This window comes from Nelumbo lutea, chromosome 5 (genome assembly GCF_056320005.1).
Source record: "Nelumbo lutea isolate HS-2025 chromosome 5, American lotus-T2T, whole genome shotgun sequence".
NCBI classification, from domain to species: Eukaryota; Viridiplantae; Streptophyta; class Magnoliopsida; order Proteales; family Nelumbonaceae; genus Nelumbo; species Nelumbo lutea.
Genome location: NC_142688.1, coordinates 53,291,660 through 53,319,390, shown reverse-complemented (window position 1 = coordinate 53,319,390; position 27,731 = coordinate 53,291,660). Strand labels below are relative to the sequence as shown.

Genomic DNA, 27,731 nt, shown 5'->3' with positions numbered 1-27,731 from the left:
TTGTTGTCTACCCCATGTGTACTATCAACCATTGTTACTTCCAATGTGCATTGTTCACAAGTTATTGAGTACAATGATTTGGGGGATATATGGATAACGGTATGGGTACACAAGTGTAATATGTATACATTAAAAAATTGGGAACTTTTAACATCAGTATGAGTTTCGGCCATATCGTATCGGTACTTAGAAAAGACGGAAACCTTATTTTTTTAGTTTTTTTTTTTAATTTTGATTTTTTGGGAACTTTTAACATGCTTTTTATTATTATAAAAAATTGGGGATCTCAAACATCTAGAAACAGGCATTTCAAATCATATTGTTTTCAAAAGATACGATACGATACACCCGATATGGGGCATATCGTATCGATACTTTGAACCATGGATGCATATAACTCAAATTAATACTAAATCAACACAGTTAACATGTTTTAAATAATAAATAGATTTAAATATTAAAATAAACTTTCAATCATCTATTATCTAAGTAAATTCATAAAATCTATTCAGTGTCATACTTACCATTATAGTGTTTCATCCAAATATATATTTCCAGTCATAAACAGGTTATTTTCAAATTAATGGGTCATTCCATAATTGACACATTTATTAATCATTGTACAATTTTTAAACAAAAAATATTAAAATAAACCCAAATCAACTAGCTTTATATCATATTAAAGTAGCATTCACATATCATATCAAATATTGCTAGCCCTATCTTCATAGCAGCTGAGCTCATTCTTCCTCTCACTCGCTCAGCCCTCTAAACGGCCGTAGATTGTTTCCGAGGCCCAAATATTTCCTACATTAGCTGACATCATTTCTTGCCCCAGCATCCGAACATTTCCTGGATTATTATTAGTTGACACCATCTCTTGGTAGCAAATTCGGTTATCCCTCTCACTGGCACGATCTACATTGGTTATTACCCCTCTCTATCTCTGGAGGTGCATCTCTCTCTCTCTCAGCCATGGCGAAACCCAGTTCCTCAGTCTGGTTTCGACCCATGTATTCTCTTCTGGCCCCACGGGGCGACACTCTCTGGTACTGCCTAGCTCTACTCTCCGTGCTTTCCCTCCTCGGCCAAGAACTCACTCGCTGCTCCGCCCTCGCGGCTGATTTCGAAGGTTTCGGTGACGAAGGCGAAGAAGAAGAAACTTCTGATTCCCCTCAAATCACCGATCTACCCTTTCGTTCTCCTCTCCCTCCCCCAACTCTTACTCAATCCGACTTCGAAACCGACCATGGTCCTCCTCTTGAATCTCCTGCCGTCCCATCTCCACCGTCCGATCCCACCCCGAAACCCTCATCCACCGCCTTCGATTACTGGGATGAAGATGAATTCGAGGGTCTCCCAGTTCAAGAACCTCAGCAAGACCAAAAATCGCCGGAGAACGTCACCCCATCGTCCCCCGGCGAATCTGATTCCAAGCCGGTGGAGAAGCCACCGCCAACTGTTCGATCTTACACTGTCGAGATCCTCTGCGGGACTTTTTTGATTGCATTTATAATTAATTACTTCGCCGGAAGGAGAGCAAATGAGAATATTGCATTGGCTTGGGCGGCGATGTTTGCCACCAAGGATTCGATCTTTGATAAGAACTTCAGTCTTTTGGGGACTGGGGACGGTAAAGACACGCCTCTGCTGTTGAAAGAAGGGCAGAATGTGTTTAAATTCTATGCGAGCGGGAGAAGATACTGCCAGAGTTTGCTGGCGACGATGGAGCTTCAGAGTCGTCATGACTTGATATCGAGGATTTACAATTTTATTGTGCCATGTAAGGATGAGATTACTTTTGAGGTTTGCATGAATGATGATGCCATGGATCAGGTGGTTTTCGCGCTTGCCAAAAAGAAGGCTGCTAAGGTGATGCAGAAAGAAACTAAGGATCTTCAGAGGTTTGCGAATTTGGTCTCACAACCAACTAACAGAAAATGGGTTGTAGAGGATTTGTCTATTATTTCGGAGTCAAGGGAAGTGGCTGGGGACCTTATCACTGAGGCTGTGCTTGATCAGGTACAGTTTGCTGCATTTTTTTCCTCTGTCTTTGGATTTTCAATTGTTTCTTGATTTTTTTTTTTTTTTACATTATTGTGATTGCTCGTGTTTTTTTTTTTGTGTATTTGGATTAGAAAAGTGGCTGGAGTTGCTAGAATTCTGTGGTTCTTTGGTACTACAGTGATGAAAAATTTAATATTGCAATGCATTTCAGTGCTTTGATGGACAAGGGATTTATACTAGTACTCCATGAATTAATAAGAAAGTTTAGATGCCCATGACTTTTATTAATTGAGAAGTATCACTCAATAATTCGTAGGTCATGTTATTAATGTATGGATGCCCATGGATTTTATTAATTGAGGGGAAATGATTCTGCTTAATAAAGCCTTGTTTCAACTACATGGAGACTATCTGAGAAGGTAGAGAAGGAAAAGACAGAAAGGATGGATGATGGTGCTCTTATTTCAACTTTGCATAATAATATATTTCTTATGCATTATGAGAACCATAATTAATACGGATACATAATGGAGAATCCTTGATTATGAGGTTGGAGTCCATGTAAATACCACATGTTGCCTTCCTTTTTTTTCTTACTTTATTATGTCCACTTGTGACCTTTTCAAGTGTGAAAAGGGTAGATTTATATACTTAGCCCTGAGCTTTAAAAGGTTCTTATTCTGAGATGTTTTGTAACGTACAAATTGTAAAAGAGAGATTATTAGAACTGATATTGCAATGTTTTGTCACATATATTCTGAGATGTTTTGTCATGTCCAAAAAGATGGACAAGACATGCAAACCTTCTACAGTTAGAGCTTGAAGGGGAAAGGACGACCGCTGGGAATGAGTGACTTTCAGGTTAGAAAAAGGAAGACACAATGAAGACAGTGGAGGAGAACACAAGAAGCGATTATGTCTGGAGCTCTGGCATAGGCAAGAATTCACCTGTTTGCTGCGAGCAATTTGTGGTGGAAGTTGAAGGGGCGGCTCTAACGGAGGATGCCGGTACTCCATCTTCAACTCCTCAGGAGAATAAAGCTCTGTCCAGTGGCCCAAATGAGGACAGTAAAGAAGAGAAGCTCGGGCTGGAGGAAAACAGGGTCTGGAAAGAGTCTATTGTGGCTGACTCAGGAAGCATTTCAGGAAATTTCAAAGGAGGAAATGTTGGTCTGGATGTGGTTTGCTGCTCACCTACCCAAGCGGAGAAAAATGATTCTATCCAATGGCAATTTAAGGAAGAGCTGACTGGTAGTTTTCGTGTGGATACGGGAAGGAGGGAGGAAGGTTTTAGCATCATCATTTGAAGAGATTGGGGAGGTGGATTGTCGGGCTCTCAGCAGTTCAGGTTATCAGGTGGAAAAAGAAATCCAATCTGCTGTCAGTTCCGAAGTGAGATTGGCTGATAGCAGTCTTGAGGAGTAGGAGGGATCTAGAAGAGTCCCTATCAAGACAATTGTTGAGTGACAAGTTGAGATTGGTAAAAGTCTTAGCTTATTTTTTTGGGGGAGGCGAGGAGTTTACTAAAAAGGCTTTTGAGGTGTTTGCGAGAAAGAGGATGGAAGAGAGGTGTAGGAATTGGAGATCAAGAAAAGGGATGAGCTATGGGATGAAGAAATTGACAGGGAGAAGGAAAGTCTTGAGGAGGTGATGTAGAGAGATCGGGTGTATGATTTCTGATTAAGTTCTTTGAGTATGGAGTTGATTGAAAGTGGTTAATCATTAATGTGGAGTATTTTGTCATGTTTATTTTATGTTTTAGGCGGTCCTGGGTGTAAGTTTGTTAGTGTCTGTTTCCCTCTCGAGTGATTTCTTGTCACCTTTCTCATGTAATCTCCTTTTCTTTAATGAAATTTTCTTTTATCCTTCAAAAAAAAAAATATTGCAATTGTGGCATAGGACCATCTGCTTTATTTGTTTGTACAAAAGGATAAATGTAGAAGATCCCTATTGAAGTCATTTTTCAATTGTCTTTTCCCTTTATGGAGAAAAAAAAGGGAAAGAACAGAGGATTTTCCTGACTCTAAAAAAGGACAACCCAATGCATGAGGCTCCCGCCAATGTGGGATCTGAGGAGGGACAGATGTACACAGCCTTTCCCTTGCACATACAAAGAGGCTGTTTCCAAGTCATTTTTCAATTTTCCTGGTTCTGACCAAGACAAATACTGAGAATTAGGATAAAAAGTATCCACTTTATTTTGTGTATTATGTAGTACACTGTGCACAATACAAAGGGACTCAGGGGTGGGGCAGAGAGGGGTGCACATTAATTCCCCTGGCCATACCATGGAGAGCCTGCAATTCTGCCGGTTTAATCCCATGCCTCCTTTTTTTGTAGGGATGCTGAGTGACCGTCTCAACTATTGGGTCATTGGCTACACAGTTGAAGGTGACTGAAATTTAAAAGGAAGTCCCGCCCTTCATCCTTTGGTTAATACAGTTCAGGGTTTTAAATTTTGTGGTGGTTCTTACAAATGTAGGAATTTCTTTCCAATATCAAGAGAAATTTGAATGTTATCTATGATATTTATTCCGCAGAATCTTGTTTAATATGAAGAGAATATGTGAGATATATAAAACAAATATGTGAGAATAGTTGTCAAGGTGTGTAAGTAACTTTGATGGAAGTACTCATGGAAATCCGGGACTGGCCGGAATTGGAGAGAGTGATTAGAGATGGCGGTAGAAACATTTGTGGCCTGTTTTCGGGGCCTATTGATTAGGGTGCTGAATTTTTGGTTTTTATTGTTGGGGTAGGAAAAGCTAAGGAAATGGGAATTACAAGACTGTTTGTAGAAGGGGATTCAAAAATTGTCATTGGTTGGTTGAAAAAGGGAGAAGGGGTATTATGGCAATTCAGAAATGTATTCAGGTGGTTCAAGATAGTTGTGGACTGGTTAATTATTGAAGGTGATTCCAAAATAGTTGTGGACTGGTTAAAGAAGGGGGAAGGAGTGTCTTGGCATCTAAGGAATGATCTCAGACGGTTTAACTGTCTCTCAAAGGACATGCTCATTCAAGTTAGTTGGGTTAGAAGGTCTGCAAACAGCTTGGCGGATGGTCTAGTTAAGCAAGGGGTTCAAAGACAATCTATGTTTTGGGCTCATTTGTAATTCTGTGGGGGATTCAGACTTTGTCAAGTCTATTTGTTTATTCCACTACTTCTTTTTGAAGACAAGTCAAAAGCCATTGATCTTCTGGTAGCTTCAGTGAGTAATCTGATAGCAGATTGGGTTCTACAGTTTCCAGAGTTAGATGAAGTAAACAAAGCTGATTTGTTAGAAAACTTTTGGAGTACTCTTGAGTTTCATCTCTGTAATGAAGATTTATTTTCAGTTTTGAGTGGTGTAACTTTGTTTGGTTTGTCAATTTGACAACAAAATGACTTGTATTGTACCTCTTTTTCAGTTTAATGAATTTTTTTCTACTGATCCTTCAAAACAAAAAAAAATTCTTCCACCCAGTAGCTGGAGGGGACCCGACCTCATTTACTAGAAGGTGTTGGTAACTTGCGATATTTCCACGTCATATAAAATGGTAGGACTTAGGAGAGGGAATCTAGTCCCAAAGTTGGTTGTAGGGGGAGAGAAATTAATCAATAGGATAAAATAGCAAAAATTTTTGTCGATCATTTCAAAAATTTCTTTAGCACCCCTCAACAACAAAGATTAGATGTGGAACGTCTAGAGTGGCCAACCTTAGGGAAAGTGCTGAAGATTGAAAAAGTTGTTTTAGGTTGAAATAAAAAATGCAATAATTTCAATGAAGAGATACAAAGCATTAGGGCCTGGACCCGATGGGTATATAATGGTCTTTTATGAAGATTGTTGGGAGATCATTAGAGATGACTTAGCTGAAGTATTTGGTGCTTTTTTTTTTGATAGAGGCATTATAAAAAAAAATACTGGGGCCAATGCAACTTTTGTGACTTTGATTCAAAGATTAGAGAGCCAGCTTAACCTAAGGATTTTGGACCTATCATCATTGTGGGGAGTTTCTATAAAATTATTTCTAAGGTCTCATTTTTGAGGCTTTAGGAAGTGCTGCCTGCTATAATCTCCCAACCACATGGGGCTTTTGTTTCAGGAAGACAAATTGTGGACCAAATATTGGTGGCTAATGAGCGTGTGCAAGATTTGAAGAGGGGAGTAAAGAAAGGATGGGTATGGAAACCGAATCTCAAAAAAGATTATGGCATTGTAGATTGGTCCTCAGATTTGACATTGGAGAGGTATGGTTTTGAGGTTAGATGGGAAAGATGGGTAAAAGGATGTCTTTCCTCTTGTCATTATTCTATATTGATCAATGGGGTAGTTAGAGACTTATTTCCTGCTAAAAGAGGCCTTAGGTAGGGTGATCTACTATCACATTCCTATTTACAATCATTTTAGATGTCCTAAGTAGACGCATTACTAGGGTTAGACAGGTTGGTCTTGATGAGAGGATAGAGGTTTGGAGATAGAGAATGTAAAGGTGGTTCATTTATGTTTTGTTGATGATGTTATTATCTTTTATGAGAAAATGGGTGAGGAAGGAGTTGGAAACCTTCAATTGTTAATAAAGCGTATGGAAAAGATATTGAAGTTAAAGGTGAATTGGAGTATGAGTTGTTTAGTGTGTTTGAATTTCAAAGTTCCATCAGTATAGAGAATTGCAAGATTATTAGGATGTGAGAGGGGGGAGTGCCCACTAAAATATCTAGGGCTACCTTTGGGAGGAATTCCTATAAGTCATAGCTTTTGGAATCCCATTGTAGATAGATTTTCCAAAACATTGACCAGTTGGAAAAAGAGTTTTCTCTTTTTGGGGGTCGGATGACATTTATTGAGTTCACTTTAGCTAACCTACTTTTCTATTTTCTCTTTGTGTTCAAGGTCCAATCCTTTATTGCAAACTGGTAAAAATTATGAAAGAATTTCTTTGGGAGCTAGGAGCTAGTAGGAAGGGCCATTTAATTAGTTATGACATTGTTTGTAGACGGAAAAAGGAAAGGGGGGTTAGGGATTACCAAATTGGCCATCAAAAATCAAGCTCCTCTGGGGAAATGGTTATGGAGATTCCCATTCGTGGCATGTTGGCTGATGGTTGGGATGCGGGGCTGACTCCTAAATCAAATCATGGTGCTCCTTGGAAAGCTATCTCCTTTCTGTCTTAGATTTCTTTTGATTCATTGGACTGGATGTTCATTCTGGGGACAAAACAAAATTCTATTTGGTTTGTGGTGGGAGGATTTGCCTCCCAAGGATTGATTCCCTTCTTTGCACTCTCTTGCATTCAAAATGCTTTGGTTTCAGATTGCTTATCACGGATGTTGGCTGATGGTTGGGATGTGGGGCTGACCCCTAGATCAACTCATGGTGCTCCTTGGAAAGTTATCTCCTTTCTATCTTTAGATTTCTTTTGGTTCATTAGGCTGGAGGTTCATTCTGGGGACAAAACAAAGTTCTATTGGGTTTGTGGTGGGAGGATTTGCCTCCCAAGGATTGATTCCCTTCTTTGTATTCTCTTGCATTCAAAAGTTCTTTGGTTCCAGATTGCTTATCCTTGACCTTCACTGGTTTATCTTGGAACTTTAGCTTTAGGAGAGGTACTAAAGATGAGGAGTTTAGTGCTATATCTATTTGTTGGGGTCTTTAGGGGATTTTAACTTGAATGTGGTTAGAGGGGATTGTAGGATTTGGGTTGCTCGTGCTTAGGGTGTGTTTTCCTACATGTCTTTTTTGATGCCCTTTCTTTGAATTCTTTCTTAAGCCATGATTTTTTGGTTATGCAGTTTCATGGCCCTATTCCTCCTAAAGTAAAGGCCTTCTGTTGGAAAGTGGTACATGAGTAAATCAACACTTGTGATTTCATTCAAAATATGGTGTTTGTTTTCTGTTATGTGTTCTCTTTGCAGGGATAGTTGTTAGACAACCACTAGTTCAGTCATCATAGCATCCTTCAGCTAACCGGTTCCTTTCCCTCAGGCAAATCCACAATTTCCCAGGTATTGTTCTTTTGCAAAGCATTTAATTCAGTCATCATAGCATCCCTTCATTTTGGTTTGGATAAGGCTTATGGCACAAATTTAGGAGTCACATGTGTGGAAACAGAGGCAAGAAAGGAATAGTAGGAAGGTTGTAGGGTAGGTGTTTGGAAATGCAATGAGCTGTACATTTCCGTTTTCCTTTGCGAAGAGCAATAGGGAGATTAAGATTAGGAACAATGTTTTAAAATGCAGAGGCGTGACGTGAGGCGTTCCACTACCTAGAGGCGTGAGGCATAGTTCAGAACGCGAGAGGCGTAAGCCTCCCGAGCACAGGGAGGCGTATGCCTCAACTATGTATTTTTTTTTTATAATTATAGTGGTTATACTAATAAAAAATAGATATTTTAAGCATAAAAACATGTATAACACTAAAATGACTTCATTTCAATCAATATTTCAGTTCCAAATCTCAAGTTTTCAACTCCAACTAGCAGTATAGCATAGTGAAAATGTGAAATACAATTCTTGAAAGTTGAAACATAGATCACAAAAAAACAAAACTCTAAGGACTGAAACTCAATCAAAAGACTCTAAATCATCTTCTTCTAGAATAATAAAGGCATCATCATCTGCTTCAAGAGTTGCATCCACATCGCATGGTTCATTTCTCCCTATTTCATCATCTTCATCCTCATCAATCAAATTTAATTCAACACTCTTCCCTTTCCTTGCCCCTACAAACAAAATCCAATTGCAATTATCACCTCACTCAATAATCCTCAACTAGAAAATTAATTGGACACTAGAAGAATAGAATCAATATACACTAATTATGACTTAGAGATTTAGTAGCTTGAGCTTTTTGATTTCTATGGTCAAATGTATTGTTTCCATCATCACTTGAGCCCTCTTTCTTCCACTTGATCCTACTTTGTTGGTAGGGGCTGTTAGTTCTACTAAATTTGTATCTGCATCTTCAACTATGGCAATTTCAAGGCCCAAAGAGTCATTATCCACCCAAGAAGGATTAGTTGGAAGAACTGGATCCTCAATTTCAGTAATCCATTCATCCTCCTCCTCCACATGTTGTGTCAAAATGGGATCAATACTTGCACTTGCCCTCCTCTTCATGTTTCTTTCCCTCAACTTCATATTATACATCACAAAAACTAAAGCATTTAACCTTTGTTACTCCAATTTGTTTCTCTTTTTTGTGTGTATGTAGTACAATGACAAAATATATATTATTAAAAACATTAACAAAAAAAAACACAACTATTTCATAGAAACCTAAAAAGTAAATAAGAAAATAAATAATAACCTGCTTGAAGGTGCTCCAGTTTCTTTCACAAATAGAAGCATTACATGTAACACTCAAAACTCAAATGGAAAATTTTGTTAACTCTGGTGTTTGGGTTCCAAACCGTGCCCACCAATTAGTTACAAAAATATCATTTAACAAGACATTAGTAATTGTGCATAGTTGCATACTAATTGTCAAACAAACAATCATGTACCAGGAAATTGCCTCTTCATCGTATCGATTGCCATGTCTATCATACATATCCAACTAGCAATCTAGTAGGGCACACTCATGCCTATCAGGAACCATCCTTTTCATGCGTTCAAATAATCTCTCTCTTACTTCACGATCATTTGAAAATTTTGGCCCATAGCATAGCTGTGGGTTTAAATAATAGCCTGCTGCATGAAGAGGGACATGAAGTCGAGGGGTCCATCTTTCATCAATCTTATTCCAAATAGGCATGTATTTTCTCTTTATCCCACCACAAGCAAATACAATTTGCTCTTTTGCTGAATCCATCATTTCATATAAATAAAACATTGAGGGTCTTACTTCAAAATCAACTTCTCTCAACACTACAACTATTTGCAAAGTGGTCTTTACACAAAATGCCACCTGGGGCCAAAATCTACTATCAAACATTATAGTTTGTTTTGCCTTGACACCCTCAAGATGCTTACTCCAATGGCTTCCATTCCACTTTTCAGAAGCAAACATTGGTTGAAGAGGTTGCTTCTGTTTATAAATGCTTTGCAATGTCAAGTAAGCAGTGGCAAACCGAGTAATTGCTGGACGTAAAAGCTCTCGGTTTTTTGTAAAACTCCTCATCAAGTTTAAAACCTATCCACAGCGGTAAATAAATTTTGTAACCTGCTTTGCCTTCTCAATTGTTTCATTAAAAATTTTCATCTTCCCAATGGACTCTAACATTAAATCTATACAATGTGCAACACAAGGAGTCCAATACAATTTTGTCCTCTTTTCCATCAACTTTTTTCCAGCAAGCACATAACTTGAATGATTATCTGTGATTACTTGAACTGCATTATCCTCTCCCACTTCTTCAACAACATCATCAAGATATTTAAAAAGAAGCTCACCATCTTTAATTGAATCAAATGCATCAATAGATTTCAAAAACATTGTCCCACTTGAATCAGATGGACCTATTTTTTCCATCAGTCCATCCATCAGACATAATTGTGCAACCATAGTCCTTCCATGAATTTTTATACTCATCCATCAATTTATCTATATTCTCCACTTCTTTCAAAATCCTAGTGCGAAGATCATGCATGGATGGAGGCTTATAACCTGGACCGAAATTTGCAATTGCCTCACACATACTCTTGAAATAAAGTCTATTTGCCAAATTAAAAGACAATGCATTGGCATAAAAGCATCTTCCAATAGCCCTATCAACATCTTTTTTTTGATCTTTTTCCATTTTGAATTTAAAGTTTGTTGCCGTGTCTCAAATGAAATAAATTGATCCACTGTGCCTACTGGTCGTGGTGAAAATGATTGTGGAGTGATTGAAGTCCCACTTCCACTCTGGTTTCCACTTCCACTTCCCACAATAGACTCCTCAAATCTAGGATTAGGAGCCATACAATTCCCATGTTGAGAAGTCATAGGTGTCCGATTAAACCTCCCAACACTAGCCACAAAATCAGATTTATTCTTTTTCTCCACTTCAAATTTGGTAAGTGCATTTCTACATCTTAATTTCACCTCTTCAGGGCATTGTTTGCACTCACTCATTCCATATTTGGTATCGGCCAAATGATGTTTTAATCGGTTTATACCTCCTATGCACAGTTTACTACAAAATGCACAATAAATATAACCTTTTTTCCCCTTCTCTTCTTTAACATATTCCCAAGCAAAATCCTTTCTAGACATTCTAGGATCTTGATGAAATATGGATCAAAGAAATGATCAAAATATCAAATTGCAGCACCTAATTAAATTAAAAAAAAAGAGTATTAGTTAAAATTCACAAATTATAATTTATATCATTCACTTCAAATTTCTACTTTCTATGAGCATTCAGTTTCCACTTTCTACAATTCACAAGAAAAATTAATAAACCATTTATCAAATTCAAAAGAAGCAAAATTTATCAAATTCAACACTGCAAAATTTTGAAGGCTGAACCGCTGAACTGATGAAGTTACAGCCAGCAGTTGGGTCTTGTCCAGTTGGCCTATTCGGTCCACTAAACATGGCTGTGTGGCATAATTTATTCATGCAGCTCTGTTCAAGAAGGCTGAAACAGAGCTACTAAAATCAAGAAAAAAAAGAAACAAATAAACAAAGGAAAAAAGAAATGGAGAACATAACAACTAACTGTTGAAGCTTATTATCCAAAAAAACCATTGCAGCTTTGTCACAGTTCACAGCCGCCCAGGTTGGTCAGTTGGTTCAGCAGCTCCAAGCCTCCAACCTCTCTTCGGTTGCAATTTAAAATAGAATAAAAAAAAATAAGACCGCATCTGAGAAATTTCAGGTTGCTTGAAGAAGAAGAAAGAACAAGTTGCAGGTTGCAAAGTGCGGAAGAAGAAGAAAGAAAGAAAAAAATTGCAGGTTGCTCAAAGCCTCGAACTTGCAGGTTGCAGAGTGCAAAAAGAAGAAGAAGAAGAAGAAGAAGAAGAAGAAGAAGAAGAAGAAGAAAGGAAAAGAAAAAAAAAACATACCAGATTGCACGAACTCAAAGTTTAAGGTTGAAACTTGAAACTGAGTGAGTCTTGTTCTTCGCAGTTCGCACATACACAGTTCAGAGTCTTCAGACTTCAGAGTTCTCTTTCGAGCCCTAATGTTTGGGTTAGAACATAATCGAAAGAGGGATATTCCCCCTCTTTTACACTTAAAAGATGATTGTATACAATGGGGACCATGATATAATCGTGGCCCCACCCATAAGAACATAAAAAACTTAAAAACAAATAATCTGTAAATGTTTAGAAATGCCACATGTGGGAGGCGTAAGCCTCTTTCCAAAGGTGTGCCAAAAGTGTATGCCTCCCTGGAAGCGTATGCCTTTGTCCATGCCTCTGTACATGAGGCGTACACCTCAAAGGTCTGACCACTTCTATCATGCACCTCCGTGCGTTTTGGGGGTGCCTCGCCTGGAGGTGCACCTCCAGGCATACACCTCCCATGCCTTTTAAAACATTGGTTAGGAAAGGTATCGGAAATGGTAGAAGAGGGTTGACTTATTACCTTAGTAGTGATGGGAGGTGCAAGAGGCTCACCTGAAGGTGTGGAAACAACTTGCACATCCCTGAGTCTTTGTTTTGGTACCACCTTTGGACAATAAGATGGGAAGAAAATGTGGGAAGATGAGCAAGAGGAGGGGGAGCAGGAACATGAGAAGAAGACCCATTAGAAGACTCGATGGGAAGAGACTCAATAGAAGACTCAATGAGAATTGGAAGAGGAAAAAATGGTGAAATCGCAAACAACTCCTTTGAATGCTCCCCCTCAGGAGAAGTACCAAAGAAAGGAACAGGCTCAACAAATGTGACATCTTTGGAAACAAAGCGAGTGCCACGAACCGGATCAAAACAACAATTCCCCTTTTGTGTGGAAGCATATCCCAAGAAGACACATGAGCATAACATAACAAGTGCACTCAAACACTCGGAGAGGAAGAGAGAAGAGATCCTCATTTGGAAATAGGAGGTAAAGGGGGTTTTAATAAAACCCAAAACTCGGGAAGGCATTTGGTTTATCAAGTATGTAGTTATAAGGACAATATTCCCCCAAATTTTAACGGGAACATGAGAAGCAAAAAGGAGGCTCCTTGCAACCTCAACCAAATGTCGGTTCTTCCTTTCTGCCACTCCATCTTGTTGTGGAGTGTAGGAACAAGAACTCTGATGAATAACTCCAAGGGTATCAATGTAAGAGAAAAGGCTCTTCTCAAAATATTCCTTTGCATTATTAGATTGGAATATTTTGATCCGAGTATTAAATTGAGTAAAAATAAGTTCATGAAAAATTTGTACAATTTTTGCATTTCATCCCGGGATCTCATAATGTAAATCCAGGTGTAATGAGAGAAATCATCAATGAAAATGATGAAATACTTGTAATCCCCCATAGTAGATAAATGATATGGCCCCCACACATCAGAGTGCACAATATGGAAAGGAGAAGCTGATATTTTATACTCATTGAAAGAGATTGTCCATAATGTTTTGGAAGTTCGCATGACTCACAATGAAGACTTGATAGGGATACTTTTTTTGATAAATGAATGGTATTTTATTCAAAGGAAACAAAGCGATGTTACAATACAGAGTACTCGAGGAGAGGCACGAGCTAGTACCTCTCCTCAACAACAACAACAAAGTACTACATTAGGCTCGAAAATGAAAGTTTACAGAGCTGCCTAGAATAAATGTTCCCTTGATACCCCTTGCTTAGCTAACCCATCCGCTATGGCATTAGTTGTTCTACCCACCCACTGAGAATTAACAGTCATGTTCCTTGAAAACCAATTAACTTTCCTCATAATGTCCCTATAGCACCAAATAATTGAATATTGATTTTTTAACCAACCCACAACAACTTTAGAATCTCCTTCAATAAGAAAATTTTGAACTCCTAACTGATTTGCAAGCTGAATACCTTGTACTGTCGCTAGAAGCTCAACTCTAATGGAGTCTCCTATACCCATGGAGCCTGAGAATAAAGCTAAGATATTGCTATCTTTGTCTCTCAGCACCCGTCCTATCCCTGAAGGGCCTGGATTTCCTTGGCTGCTACCAACAAAATTCAGCTTTGTCCAGCCTTTAGAAGGAGGCACCCACACAGCTAGTACCTTGCTCTTCCTAGTATTGCTACTAGCCACAACTATCCAACTCCTTTATATGTCATCAAAGGAGTATATTTTAAAGGGTTCCAATGATCTTAACCAATGGATTAACCTGGTCAAAATGCAATCCTTTACGTTCTGAATATTTCTCTCATTCTCTTGGAAAATCCTCACATTTCTTTCTTCCCAAATTGTCCACAGAGCAACAGCTCTAATGTTTCTCCACATTGTTTTACCAATTTTTGTGAGCCACACAAAAAGGAATGGTCAAAGAGCGAATCTACAGTTGTAGTCAAATTCCACCTGCATCCAAACAAGGCAAAGATCCAGCTACAAATAGCATCAGAAAAGGAACAGGTTAAAAGTAAGTGAAAGAAATTCTCACCATTAGCCCTGCAAAGTACACACCAGTTAGGGGACAAACACATGAAAGGCCTTCTTTTCTGCAATAGGTCTGAAGTGTTGATTTTCCTATAGAACACCTCCTAGCAGAAAATAATAATTTTAGGAGGTATAGGTCTAGACCAGATCTCCTTAGTTGGAAAACCCAACTATCCCAAGGAAGAGCAAAGGGACTTAAAGAAGGAGGCACACGTGAAATAACCTTTTGGACTAGGGGACCAAAGTCTTACATCAGATATGAGAGGGTCCAAAAAGACACTTCCAAGTAGTGACAAAAGGTCTGAAACACAAGAGAGCTCATAATCCCTCAAGCCCCGACGAAACCCGAAGTCCCAATTCAGAGAGGAAGGAGAAACAGATGTTGGAAGAAAGTGTGAGATTGCTTTGTTCTTGTAACAAGAAAGGGAATAAAGAGAAGGGAAATTGTCCTTGAGGGTAGAATTGCCCACCTAGATGTCTTCCCAAAATAAAATAGAAGTACCAGAATTGACATTATACCTGATAAAGTTGAGGAAAAAAGGGAGGATGCTCTGAATTGCTTTCCAAGGAGTTGCCAACGTGGCTTGATACGATACACCGGCATCCCATCCATTTCTTGAACTACCATGTATACTCTCTATTACCTCATGCCACAGCCTCTCCTGTTCTAAGGGCCACCTCCACAACCATTTACCTAAGAGAGCTTTGTTCTTCAAAACTAAGTTCCCTAATCCCAGCCCACCCTCCTCTTTCCTCCTACATACTATTCCCCAATTTATTAAATGATTCTTTTTTTCCTCCCCTGGCTCCCAAAGAAAAATTCTCATTAATCTCTTCAACTTCTTGGCCTCCCTAATGGGAATCCTGAACACAGAGAAGTAATATATCGATAGATTTGGTAAGGAAGTTTTCAGTAAAGTTACTCTACCCCCTAGCGAAATATAGTTCCTTTTCCATGAGGCTAACCTTTTCTCAAACTTTTCCAAAACTAGGCCCCAAAAGGTGCTCTCCTTAGGGTTGGCTCCTAGGGGTAGACCTAAATACTGCAAGGGCCAAGAGGAAATGGGACAACCTAGACACTCAGCCACAGACTCAATAGCCCTCTCATCCAAATTCACACCCACCACGCAACTCTTATCCATGTTTATTTTTAGATTTGATATTCTCTCAAAGTGTTTTATCAGGGACTTAAGGTTCCTTACTGTTCTCCTATCACCCCCTTCACAAAAGATTATTAGGTCATCAACAAACTATAAGTGGGTCACCTTGATTCCGTTCCTTCCTCTCACTACTCCTTCCAAGTTTGCCTTAGAAATCAAACCACTGAACACATCTGCAACTAGGGTGAAAAGGAAAGGGGAAAGGGGGTCACCTTGCCTTAATCCTCTAAAAGTTGGGAAAAAATCCTTGACTACCCCATTAACCAAGACTGAAAAATGGCAAGAACTTATGCAACCCTTTATCCAATTACACCATCTTACTCCAAACCCACAACACCCTAGGACCTCTAATAAAAAACTCCAATCCACCATATCATACGCCTTTTCTAAATCCAGCTTGCAAACCAAACCTTGATTTCTAGACTTTCTCATATCCTCCACACATTCATTAGCTATTAGGATCTGATCTGTTATTTGTCTTCCTTGCATGAATGCTCCTTGGTCTTGACTAATGATGGAGGAGCACTACTTTAATCATCAAAGATAACACTTTAGCTAGGATTTTGTAAATGCTAGTCACCAAGCTAATTGGCTTGAAATCTTTAGGATTTTTTGCTTCTTTGTTCTTAGGGATTAGAGCTATGAAAGTAGCATTAACTCCTGGGCTTACTTTGTTATTGTCCTCAAATTCCTTAAACATAGCACAAAGGTCTTTTCTTACCACATTCCAACAGTCTTGATAAAAAGCCATGGTGAATCCATCTGGCCCAGGAGCTTTGGATCTGTCCATAGAAAACACTGCTTACCTAATTTCCTCTTCTTCAAAACTCCTCTCTAACCGGATTGCTTACTCTTCAGACAGTCTGGGCCAATCTAGGCCTTCCAGCCTTGGTCTATTATTCAATGGCTTCCCTACAATTGATTTAAAGTGATCCACCAACACTTCGGCTATCTCATCTTGGTTTGTTACTTCCTCTCCATCCACTTTTGATTTGGCCAGATAGTTTTTTCTTCTCCTCCCATTAGCCAATGCATAGAAAAATTTTGTATTGTCGCCCCCTTCTTTGATCCATTTATGTCTTGACTTTTGCCTCTAGGAAATCTCCTCTCTAAGAACTTCTTCCAATTCCTTTCTTAAGGTTCTTCTCAAATTCCTTTCTTGCTCATTCATGATTTGTTGGGATTCTTTGGAATCTAGATCCTCAATCTTGGACAACAAGTTATTCTTTTGATCCTCTATCCTTCCAAACTGCTCCCAATTCTACTCTTTAATCCTGGCTCTCAATCCCTTTAACTTTTTGTGGAACCTTACACCTTTCCACTTTACCCCTCTAAAGTCTTCATTCCACCATTCACCCACCAACCGTTCAAAATTCGGATGAGTCAGCCACATATTCTCAAATCTGAAGGGTCGTGGTCCAAAGCCTAGAGTTTCTTGACTTAATAGGATAGGGCAGTGATTAGACATAACTCTAGGGAGAGTTCTAGCCACCAAATTCCTCAGATGATCCTCCCACTTTACATTAAAAAGGAACCTATCAAGTTTGGAGCACATGGGGTTTTCTTGGAAATTAGATCATGTAAAATTAGCTTGTTGGAGGGGTAATTCCTTTAGACCACAAATATTAATTAAGTCGTTGAAATTTCTCATGCTTGTAGTAATCGTTCTTTGGGGATTATTTGATTCATTACAAAACTTGATTACATTGAAATCCCCCCAGGCACCACGAACCATCCCACAAGCCTTGTATTCCATACAACTCCTCCCACATTCCTTTCCTTTCTCTACAACTATTTGGCACGTAGACATTAGTTAACACCCAAGTGAATCTGTCTTCCACATTTTTGAATTTTGAAGACACGGAGAATCTCCCTATAGGTTCTTCTACTGATTTTACAACATCCTCCCTCCACAAGGTAACTATCCCTCTTGAGTTTCCCCAAGAAGGAGCTAAAGTCCAGCAAACTCCTCTTGATTTCCACACACTTTTGACCCATCTTCTATCCAAATCTGCCAACTTGGTTTCCTGTAACATGACTATGTCAGGTTTCTCTCTTCTCAGCAAGTCTTTAATTGCCCTTCTTTTTCTTGCGCTCCCTAACCCTCTCGCATTCCATCTAATGATTTTCATTATAAAACTCCTTTATGACGCCCCTTTCTAACCCACAAGTGTTAATTAAGTCGTTGAAATTTCTCATGCTTGTAGTAATCGTTCTTTGGGGATTATTTGATTCATTACAAAACCTGATTACATTGAAATCCACCCAGGCACCACGAACCATCCCACAAGCCTTGTATTCCATACAACTCCTCCCACATTCCTTTCCTTTCTCTACAACTATTTGGCACGTAGACATTAGTTAACACCCAAGTGAATCTGTCTTCCACATTTTTGAATTTTGAAGACACGGAGAATCTCCCTATAGGTTCTTCTACTGATTTTACAACATCCTCCCTCCACAAGGTAACTATCCCTCTTGAGTTTCCCCAAGAAGGAGCTAAAGTCCAGCAAACTCCTCTTGATTTCCACACACTTTTGACCCATCTTCTATCCAAATCTGCCAACTTGGTTTCCTGTAACATGACTATGTCAAGTTTCTCTCTTCTCAGCAAGTCTTTAATTGCCCTTCTTTTTCTTGCGCTCCCTAACCCTCTCGCATTCCATCTAATGATTTTCATTATAAAACTCCTTTATGACGCCCCTTTCTAACCCACAAGTGTTAATTAAGTCGTTGAAATTTCTCATGCTTGTAGTAATCGTTCTTTGGGGATTATTTGATTCATTACAAAACCCGATTACATTGAAACCCCCCAGGCACCACGAACCATCCCACAAGCCTTGTATTTCATACAACTCCTCCCACATTCCTTTCCTTTTTCTACAACTATTTGGCCCGTAGACATTAGTTAACACCCAAGTGAATCTGTCTTCCACATTTTTGAATTTTGAAGACATGGAGAATCTCCCTATAGGTTCTACCGATTCTACAACATCCTCCCTCCACAAGGTAACTATCCCTCTTGAGTTTCCCCAAGGAGCTAAAAGTCCAACAAACTCCTCTTGATTTCCACACACTTCTGACCCATCCCAAATCTGCCAACTTGGTTTCCTGTAACATGACTATGTCAAGTTTCTCTCTTCTCAGCAAGTCTTTAATTGCCCTTCTTTTTCTTGCACTCTCTAACCCTCTCGCATTCTAACTAATGATTTTCATTATAAAACTCCTTTCTGACGCCCCTTTCTAACCCGGTTCTATCTCACACAAAACCCTTCCTTCTCTCTCCCCTTCCACTAAACTTGATATCACCCTCTATATCTGAGATTAGTCTCTCCACTTCTGATCTTTTTTTCTTTTTCCTTTGTACATTCCCCTCTATCTTTTTAGCCGGCCCACTGGCTTCACCCACCTGGGCCACCTCCCCCCCAACCTAGGGCTTCTATAACACTCCTTATTCTGAGGGTTTGCTTCATGTTCCCCACCTTCTAGTCCCTTCTCCTTTGCTTTATATTCCTCGAATAATGCACAGATTTGCTCCCATATTCTTTCTAACTCTTTCTCCCGCATTTTTTTTAACCTCCAACTCACTCCTCTCACCTACACCAGTGTTGATCTCTCTGCTTCCCCCCCGCCTAATAATTCATCTCGGGATGCTGGAGTATCTGTTTCAACCACAGGAAGAGCATCAATAACTAAAACTAAATGAACAAAAATACCTGCATTGTTGGGGACCAGGTTAGATTCTTCCAAGGGAGTGAGACTGGCATAGGAAAGCAAGTCTAATCATGTTTCCTGTGGTCTGATCTGCATAGAAGATTTTTCGTAGGAGAGCAACACCTTGCCACCTTCTACAGTTGAGTTAGTCTTCCATTGCTGTCTGGCTTCAGGCGATACATTACAAACTATTCCGTTAGAGTCTTTCCTTTCCAAACCAAAAACTTGTTCTTCCTGGGCTAACGGGCTGGTCTCCCTTGCAAGTAAAGACAGAATCTGAGTCCGATCCGTAGTAGCTTTCTGCCACTCCATCATAAGCTTCGGGTCTCCCTCATAACTTTGAGAACCATCTCCTTCCTCCTCCTGGAATAAAACTTCCGTTCCGAAGTTGTGTTCCTCAGTGATGTCCTTCGATCTGCTTAGGTCGATGCTACCCAAACTCACAAAATCGTTTAGAATCTTCAAACTCAGGGAAGTCCTTTCTTCTTTCGCCTGAATCACTTCGTCTAACACATCTTGGGTTACGCTTTTTGAGCGACGATTGTTTTAGACTTGTCGTCGCAAATCACTGCTTGCGCAGAGGTCGAACTTCCTGCTATTTGGTTTGCTGAGCTCGAAGAGGAAGAAGATAGATGGTTATTACCATCTATCGAAGGCACACCCTTAGTCACGTGCCTCTTTAAAACTTTCTCTTTTAAGTTGGGCCCCTGAAATGGGCTCCTTATGTTCACCTGCCCACCTTATATGGGCTTAAAATTTGTGGCCCATTGAATACTTCCACCCCTTGTCTTTTATGAGGGCCTCTTCACCACTCCCGATTTAGCCGGCCCAATTTTTTGAATTATGGGCCCCCAAATCTAGTTTTGTCTTTTTCTCCCTGACCCACTTGTTTAATTTTCCCATCTTTAGCATGTTTTCCTAACCCTTTCTGGTCTTCTCGCAGAAAAGCATGTGCAATTGAAAGTTAAGGACTGACGCCACTTGTAACTGCGTGGACATAAGATTTGTCAGAGGCCCAATAGCTACCTTGTAGAGAACGTTTCAAACTTTCCTCCTTTTGCAAATCTTTTGAACTTCTCAAGCTATGTTCGCCCTTTTTTGTATAACTTTCTTTTCCTTGCAGGATCCCCAATCCTTTGCTGCCACCATCCAATCCTTTGTTGTCACGCAATTCTTCTTCTTCAACCTTTCTCATCTCCCTCCCTACGAGCCTCTTTCCAAATCACAGTTTCAATGGATGAAGCCAACCAAACTGAGTAAAACTGTTCTTCAACTCGCACCTCTATCTTCCGAGGTATCTCCTAAGGTTTTACTCCATTTAGTAAAATGGAAGCTGAATAGAGGTCTCCTCCACACATTAGAGCAATGTCTTCAGTAGTTTCTTGCTTCCACAAGTGAAAAGGTAGGCCTAAGAGTCGCACCAGCACCCCATCTTCAACAAAGAAATCTTTGGAGTTTGACCCTGGACACCATCTCGATATTGTGAAATTCCCGAGTTCAGTTTGGATATTTAAAGCCTTAGCTTCTACTTCAAAGGGGGTTAAGATAAACATACTCTTCAACTTCAAGCTTGCTGTTAACAAATCTGCAACTTTCCTCCAATCTACAATCCAAGCTGATGCTTTAACTATCAGTTTACTTTCCCAATCCTCTCTCTCTAAATTTGCTTCCTTTCTGTGTTTCCTTCTCTTTTAGCACCCAACCATTGCAGCAATTCACATAATATTCCATTAAACATTTTTTGAAACAAATGACTCAAAGATGAAAAAGACAAATGACCAAATCTCAAATGCCATATCATGACTATCGATTAACTCTGATGAGATAGACTGCAAGGCTATTCCACTAGGCGGTCCAAGACTTCGATCAGAGATATCCAGCAAATATATTCCATTCACCTCATGGCCACTCCCAATCATCCTCTGAGCTTTTAGGTCCTGAAAAACATTAAGTAGGAAAGAAGGTTATGCTGTAATTCATTTATTTTGTTAAGCCACTAATAGATAAAAGGTTAGTGCTAAGTTTATGAACATGAAGGACAAAGGACAAAACAAGGGAGTCAGAGGCTCTAATATTCCCTTTGCCAAAGATGGGAGCAAGAGAGCCATCAGCAAGTGAAATCTTCTCATTATCAGAGAAGAGTTGGTATGAACAGAAAAGGTTAGATATGCTGGTCATATGGTTTGATGCACCACGATCTATAATCCAAGGAATTCTACGATTACCTGAGGCTGTAGCATGCACGCATACCTGAGTGGGCAAATGTGGATGAAGAGGTATTGCTTAAGGAGGAAGCCGAATAGTAGTCTCCAAGTGATTAATTAACCTCCCATATCTCTCAAATTCTTCTTTCACTGCTTACAACTGCTCCACAACAAGCTTTTCTTCACCTTCAGATGCTGTAGCAAGTTAGCAACATGTGCACTCTTAGGCTTTTTAGACTGACCATCTTTCTTAAAGTTGTTGTTCTGAAACCTCTCTGGAGGAAGATCTAGATGAAGTTTCCAATAAGTATCCTTAGTATGTTTTGGTTTCTTGCAGTATTCACATATTACCTCTTTCTTCTTAGTTGACCTCTTTGGTTTTATTACAACACGTGCAAAATGTTTTGAAGGTGGTGGACCCTATAACTGTACCTGTCGCCCGCTCTCTTCACTGCTCACCATAGAATAAGCCTGAGCAAGTGTTACTTCATCCTTGGCCAGAATATTCTACCTCGTAATATCAAATTCAAGGTTAAGTCCTATAAGAAACTCAAACACCCTGTTTCTTTCCACAAATTTCCTGAAGATCTTTGCATCCTTGCTGCTTTCCCATACAACTGCTTCTATAACATCAATCTCCTGCCATAGAGACTTCAACATTAAGTAGTAGACAGCTACACTCTTCTTCCCCTGTTTTGGATTTTTCACATCATTCTTCAGTTTGTAGGCCCTTGCAACATTCAATTTCTGAGAATATGTTTTTGTAACACTATCTCAAATCTTCTATCAAAATGGATTTTGCCCAAGCTAAATAATTTGTTCCAGAAAGTTTGATTGTAGTCGCTCTTGTCAAAATGGAATCTAGAGGACCAACCCTCGACACTGGGATCTGCTTCATCTCACTTCCAAATTGCTTCATTGATCAAACGGAAATAAAAAGAACAATGTTTTCAAATTAGACCTAATTGAGGTCAGTCCAACACTTAAAAATCTCAAAACTAGGGTTTCATTTTACCTAGCCTCCAGGGAGAAAGAGAGAAGTAGCCACTCCAACTAGAGCTTCCCAAACCTCTTCTAATTGCAACCACCCACTTTTGGAGATCAAAAGGAACCCTCCAAGCCTTGAGCGCCACACCCAAAACAATCTCTTTAACCTATAACTGGAAACTCTTTAGTCGGGTAGGGTTTTGGGTAACAAATCAGCAACCCTACTTTCTTGGCAATCTACAACCAGATTCTGACTTTCCAAACCCTCTACCAACTAGGCATACAAGTTCTCTTTATAATCAGCAACTTTTATCTCCATACACCTTTCGATTAGAAGAGTGTATGGGAAAAGAAAAGGAAAAAAAATAAAAGAGAAGGAAGACCTGCTCTGATACCAAGATGTGATTTAGACCAATAAAAAATAGTAAAATATTTCAGATTATAGCAAAAGAGGAAGAGGAGAAGAAGGAAGAATGGAGAAGGGAGAAAGAAGGAGTTCGATAATCTCCTCTTTCTCCACTCTAATCTTTTATTAATCTTACCAAGATTACATAAATTACAAGTCTGCCCTTAAGTGGGTGTCCACCTCATCAGCATACTTAGAAAACATAAAAAAGGATTAAAGGCCTATAAAGAAAAGGGCCCATTAAGAACAAATAACAAGAACGAACTAATCAATAAGATAATAATGGGCTAGGGCCCATTTGGTCCAGTCTCTCTACACATACTACTACCACATATATAATATTGTTGATGATCACTACCATATTTATAATATTCTTTTCTTTTGGAAGCTAAAAGTATAAATTGTATTAAGGAGAGAAGGGCTTCCTCAAGAGGATGACATGTACAAATTACAAAAGGATCAATTATGTAGAGCATTCTATTCCTTAAAAGCCATATTCCCTTATAATCTGATGCCCCTGATTGCTGAAATCTTGATATTTAAGAACTACAAAATCCCTTCAGTGCCTACCACATATATAATATTAGACCTAATGATAGTTGAAAATGCTAATCTCCTATATTTTGGGTGGTTAGGACATGGTTAAAACTGTTTCAGTCAGGTTGTGTCAACCCAACCAAAACTTACCTTTGCTAATTCTATGCTATGTTACCTGGATATGGCAAAGATACAGCTGGATTAGTGTTTTAAAAGGTATGTCTCAGGTGTGCTTAGGCACACTGGTGGGGTGCAATTTGAGGGTATGCACCTTGCTGAACCAACGTGCAGCTCCTTTTAAAAGAAGTCATATGCCTGGTTCGCCCTTCACCTCAGCCTAAGCATGCACCTTTTCAAAATTGTCCCCTTTTTTTTTTCATTCTTTCATATTTTGAACTTCTGAAATGGTTCGTCAACTACTGAATTACCTTTTATTGTTATTTGTACACTAGTATGGTCTGTTCACTTTTGCCTATCAGAGAAAAAAAAGGTCTATTAACTTTTAAAACAAACAAAAATAGATCTTTCAAGTACTTCTTAAAAACAAAAATTCCACTAAAGAAGCAATAATAATACAACTAATGTGTGGTCTCTAATCCTAAAATGGAATGAACTATGACTAAAATCGCAAAACTAATTTCTTTACATATGGGCTGAAGGTTTAGGTTGGGGCCCAAACCCTAGTATGGACTTGTTTTCGCTTGCCTCAAGTGTCTTTTATGGAGACCAGAGGGCTGATCTCCTAGGATTGGGAATGCAAGATGTTTAACATCACACTAGCTGTTTGAAGTAATGCAACTAGGAAATTGAAAGTTTCACATGCTTGAATTGTTGAGTGCTTGAAACATTTTGATACAATCCATGTATATTTGCTTTCACTTCCACATTTTCACTAGAGTATGTTTTATATGTTTTGTTTATCAGTTTATATATTTTAGTTTGAGCCAATAGGCTTTTTAAAACATTATTTTCTTTTAAATTTCAAACTTCGTTTTTTTTATTTTTTATTATTCCTTGATTTTTTTTTTCAAAAATTGTGTTCCTTGCTTTGAAAAGGTGCACACCTCGCGTTGTGCACTGCACCTAGGGTACTAAAAGGCCCTTGTGCTTTTATTGTGCTTTGTGCTTTTAAAGCACTGAGCTGGATATGATATTGAATCTGAAATTTACACTAAAATTGAAGTATATGATAAGATTAATAAAAAAAAGTTGAAGTATCTGATAAGATACAATACCCTTAGTATCGTGTTGGGGATACTTTCTCAGAGTCTTGGAGTTCAGTTGGGTAACGCCTAGATCAGTTAAGGATCTCCTCGGTTGTTGGAAGGTGAGATGCCTTAGTAAGAAAGGGAGCCTGGTGTGGAGGACTATTCCTGCTGCTGTTTTATGGTCCATTTGGGCTGAGAGGAATAGTAGAATCTTCAATAAGGAAGGCAAAAGTCCTGAAGATACCATTCAGAGAGCTGTGGGCAAACTGATTTCTTGGATATCTGTATCTGAGGAATTTAAAAGTCTGAATTTGTCTTCTTTTTATTGTTCTGATTTCTGGTGGAAAGTGTAACTGCTGTAGTCCTCAGACTGCCCTTCTGGGTCTGATCCTAGGTTGTATGTTTTTGAGTTGAATAAAATTACTTTACCTTTTCCTAAAAAAAGATAAGATACGATATGCTTGTATAGGTATCTCAGTATCACAGGTTCAATGCTGAAAATGCACACGCATTAAAATTTCATTCCTATGCTGCACTCACAGAGATCCACCTTTTGTCCTGCTTCAACCCATCATTTTGCTGCTTTATGCAAGGGTTTAGTAACTAATGATCTTCTTCATAATATTAAAGTTTATTGTGTGGTATCTGAAGTTGATTATTGACAGAATTGTCATATTGGCATTGAGCTCCAAGTGTAATTTGATCTTGACCACAATTTTACCCAATCCAAGTATTCAAGTTACTTCTCCCTTTTGAACGTTTGTCTTGCTCTGAATTTGGATCTATGTTCATAAAAAGCTTCAGGATAAACAGCTGTGTTACAAGCATAAGCTATGATATTGGATAATCTGAAAGTTGGTATGCATTTCTTTTGGTTAAAATGGATCTTCTATTGGGAGTATTATAGAATACTTGCAGTGTTAATTTCTAAACAAAAAACGAGATCAGCATTGATATCCTTTAACTATTTAGGAAAGGAGAAAGGATATGGGGAAATGGCATGTTGTGAAGATTATAACTGACTAGCTGAATGTCACATGCTAAGTGCATGTGCTGATGTGCAAGGGGGGGGGGGGGATGGATATAGTTCGGAGAGAGGAAAATAAATGGATTTGATTTTTCACATGATAGTTTGGACACGAAGATCAGCATTATATAGTAAAGATATTTTTCTTGAAAACATAAAAAAAAAACTTTAAAGCACGATCGGCACTTGTGCCTTTTTTTTTTTTACATGGATGCTCATTCTTTGGGATTGAGAAATTCAGAGTACTCTCCATGTCATATTCTATTGACTATTTATATTTCTATAACTGTACTTGTGCCTTTTTTTGAAATCCAGAGTTGTCTCATCATTCATATTCCAATGCTTTGTAATGCTTCAGCATTGGTCAAACACAAAATAGGGAATAATTCATCATTCATATTCCAATGCTTTGTAATGCTTCAGCATTGGTCAAACACAAAATAGGGGATAATTCTCAATCAGAGAATCTTTCAGCAAGGTCAATCCATCCATCAGAGATTGGCAAGCAATGTTTTCAAACTGCCATTGACCCAGACAGTCGGACCGTTTGGCCCGGGAACCATCCAGGAAACCGGTTCCGTTTTACCCCAAACCTGGTCCCTGGCTGAAAACCGTTGAATTGGTCAACGACCTGTTGACACAGGCGGTCAAACCATCGACCCATTCAATGGTTTTTGGCTGTTTTTTATTTTAATTATTTTTAAATTATTTTTATCAGAATGGGCCATCCATTCAAACTGGACAGTCGAACTGTTGGTCCGGAAACTGGTGGCTAGAACAGTTCCAGTTCCGGGTCGTTTTTTAAAACATTGTTGGCAAGTGCTCTGCATAATTTTTGGATAGAAAATTGCAATTTTTTTTGTTTAAATAATGCTAATGCATCAATTGCTTATTGAGGATAAGAGATTATCTGGTAAAAAAAGATCGAATGAATTAATTTTACTCTTATATAAATTAGCATTTGATAAATCTCCTTGTCTATGCGTGGTTTGAACTGGAAAATAAAAACTAATTATGGGGGCCAATGACCGCTATTGGGTAGTCTTAGAATCTTGGTAATTTCTGAACCTGTAATTTCTTGTTTTGCTTTATAGAAGTTTTACCTTTATGAAGGAGCTGAACTTCGTTTCTTTCATTGTATACATTATGATTTAGGAGTTTTGTGGAGATTCTGATTTAGATTAATAAATACAGGTCTTTGGTGATAAAGCATTTGAGAAATTTGGTAGGGGTTTCATCTCCATGCATTTCTCTGATCAACACCCAGGCACCCATAGGAAGATGTTGCTGTTCAAATTTGCTCTTCCAGATGCCAATCACATGGCTGACATGACACGATTGGTTGCACTTGTACCTTACTACATTGATTTAATTGGACGGTATAAAGTCAGTTCACAGGTGGGTTAGTTATCCTTCTCTCTGGCAGTAGTTTAATCTGTTATTTCGAGTTATGATTGTTATTTATGATTTTGACTGCAAAAAACTGGTCATTCATGATTCTGGCTTTTCCCTCCATGTTAAGTGCAGGTCCATTCTAAAACAGAGGCTGCCAGAACAAAGGCTGCTCAAGAGGCATACAAAGAATTCATGAATGCTAGGCAGGAAGCTTTGCAGAAGAGGAAGGCGGAGAAGAAAAAGATGATGGAGGACGCTGAGGCAAAACTTACTGCAGAAGCTCTTCGCAAGAAAGAAGCAAAAGAACGTTCTCGCCAGATGAGGAAGGCTATGCCAAAAGTGAAGATGACCCGTGCTCACTAGTTCTACATTGTCAGTTTCATGGAAGCTCATGAAACTTTTGGGCTCTCTCCCACAGGCTCAGGTGCTCTAAGTCAGATTTTTACCAGGGTTTCTTCAATCAACTATATGTCCCCCATCTAAGATTAGTATCTCAGCCCAAACCATGTACTTATAGTTGTTGCTTTTACAGACTAGCATCCAGCCCAATTTTAGACCTAAATATCCCTGCGGGTTCTTAATGCAACTTTCTTTTTCTTTTTTC

At 38.9% G+C, this 27,731-nt stretch overlaps 1 protein-coding gene across 1 annotated transcript; it reads left to right on the top strand.

Moving 5' to 3' along the window:
- The first annotated feature begins 673 nt into the window (after window positions 1-673).
- Window positions 674-27,731, top strand: LOC148852440 (uncharacterized protein At5g49945-like). Its single transcript, XM_088945124.1, has 3 exons — window positions 674-2,022; window positions 26,927-27,130; window positions 27,260-27,731. The coding sequence occupies exons 1-3, from the start codon at window positions 976-978 to the stop codon at window positions 27,488-27,490; spliced, it is 1,482 nt and encodes a 493-aa protein (XP_088801250.1). The 5' UTR covers window positions 674-975; the 3' UTR covers window positions 27,491-27,731.

Coding starts and splice junctions, on each gene's coding strand:
- LOC148852440 (XM_088945124.1), top strand. CDS start 976: ATGGCGAAACCCAGTTCCTCAGTCTGGTTTCGACCCATGTATTCTCTT. Junction 2,023..26,926: donor CTGAGGCTGTGCTTGATCAG/GTACAGTTTGCT, acceptor TAATAAATACAG/GTCTTTGGTGATAAAGCATT. Junction 27,131..27,259: donor GGTATAAAGTCAGTTCACAG/GTGGGTTAGTTA, acceptor TGTTAAGTGCAG/GTCCATTCTAAAACAGAGGC.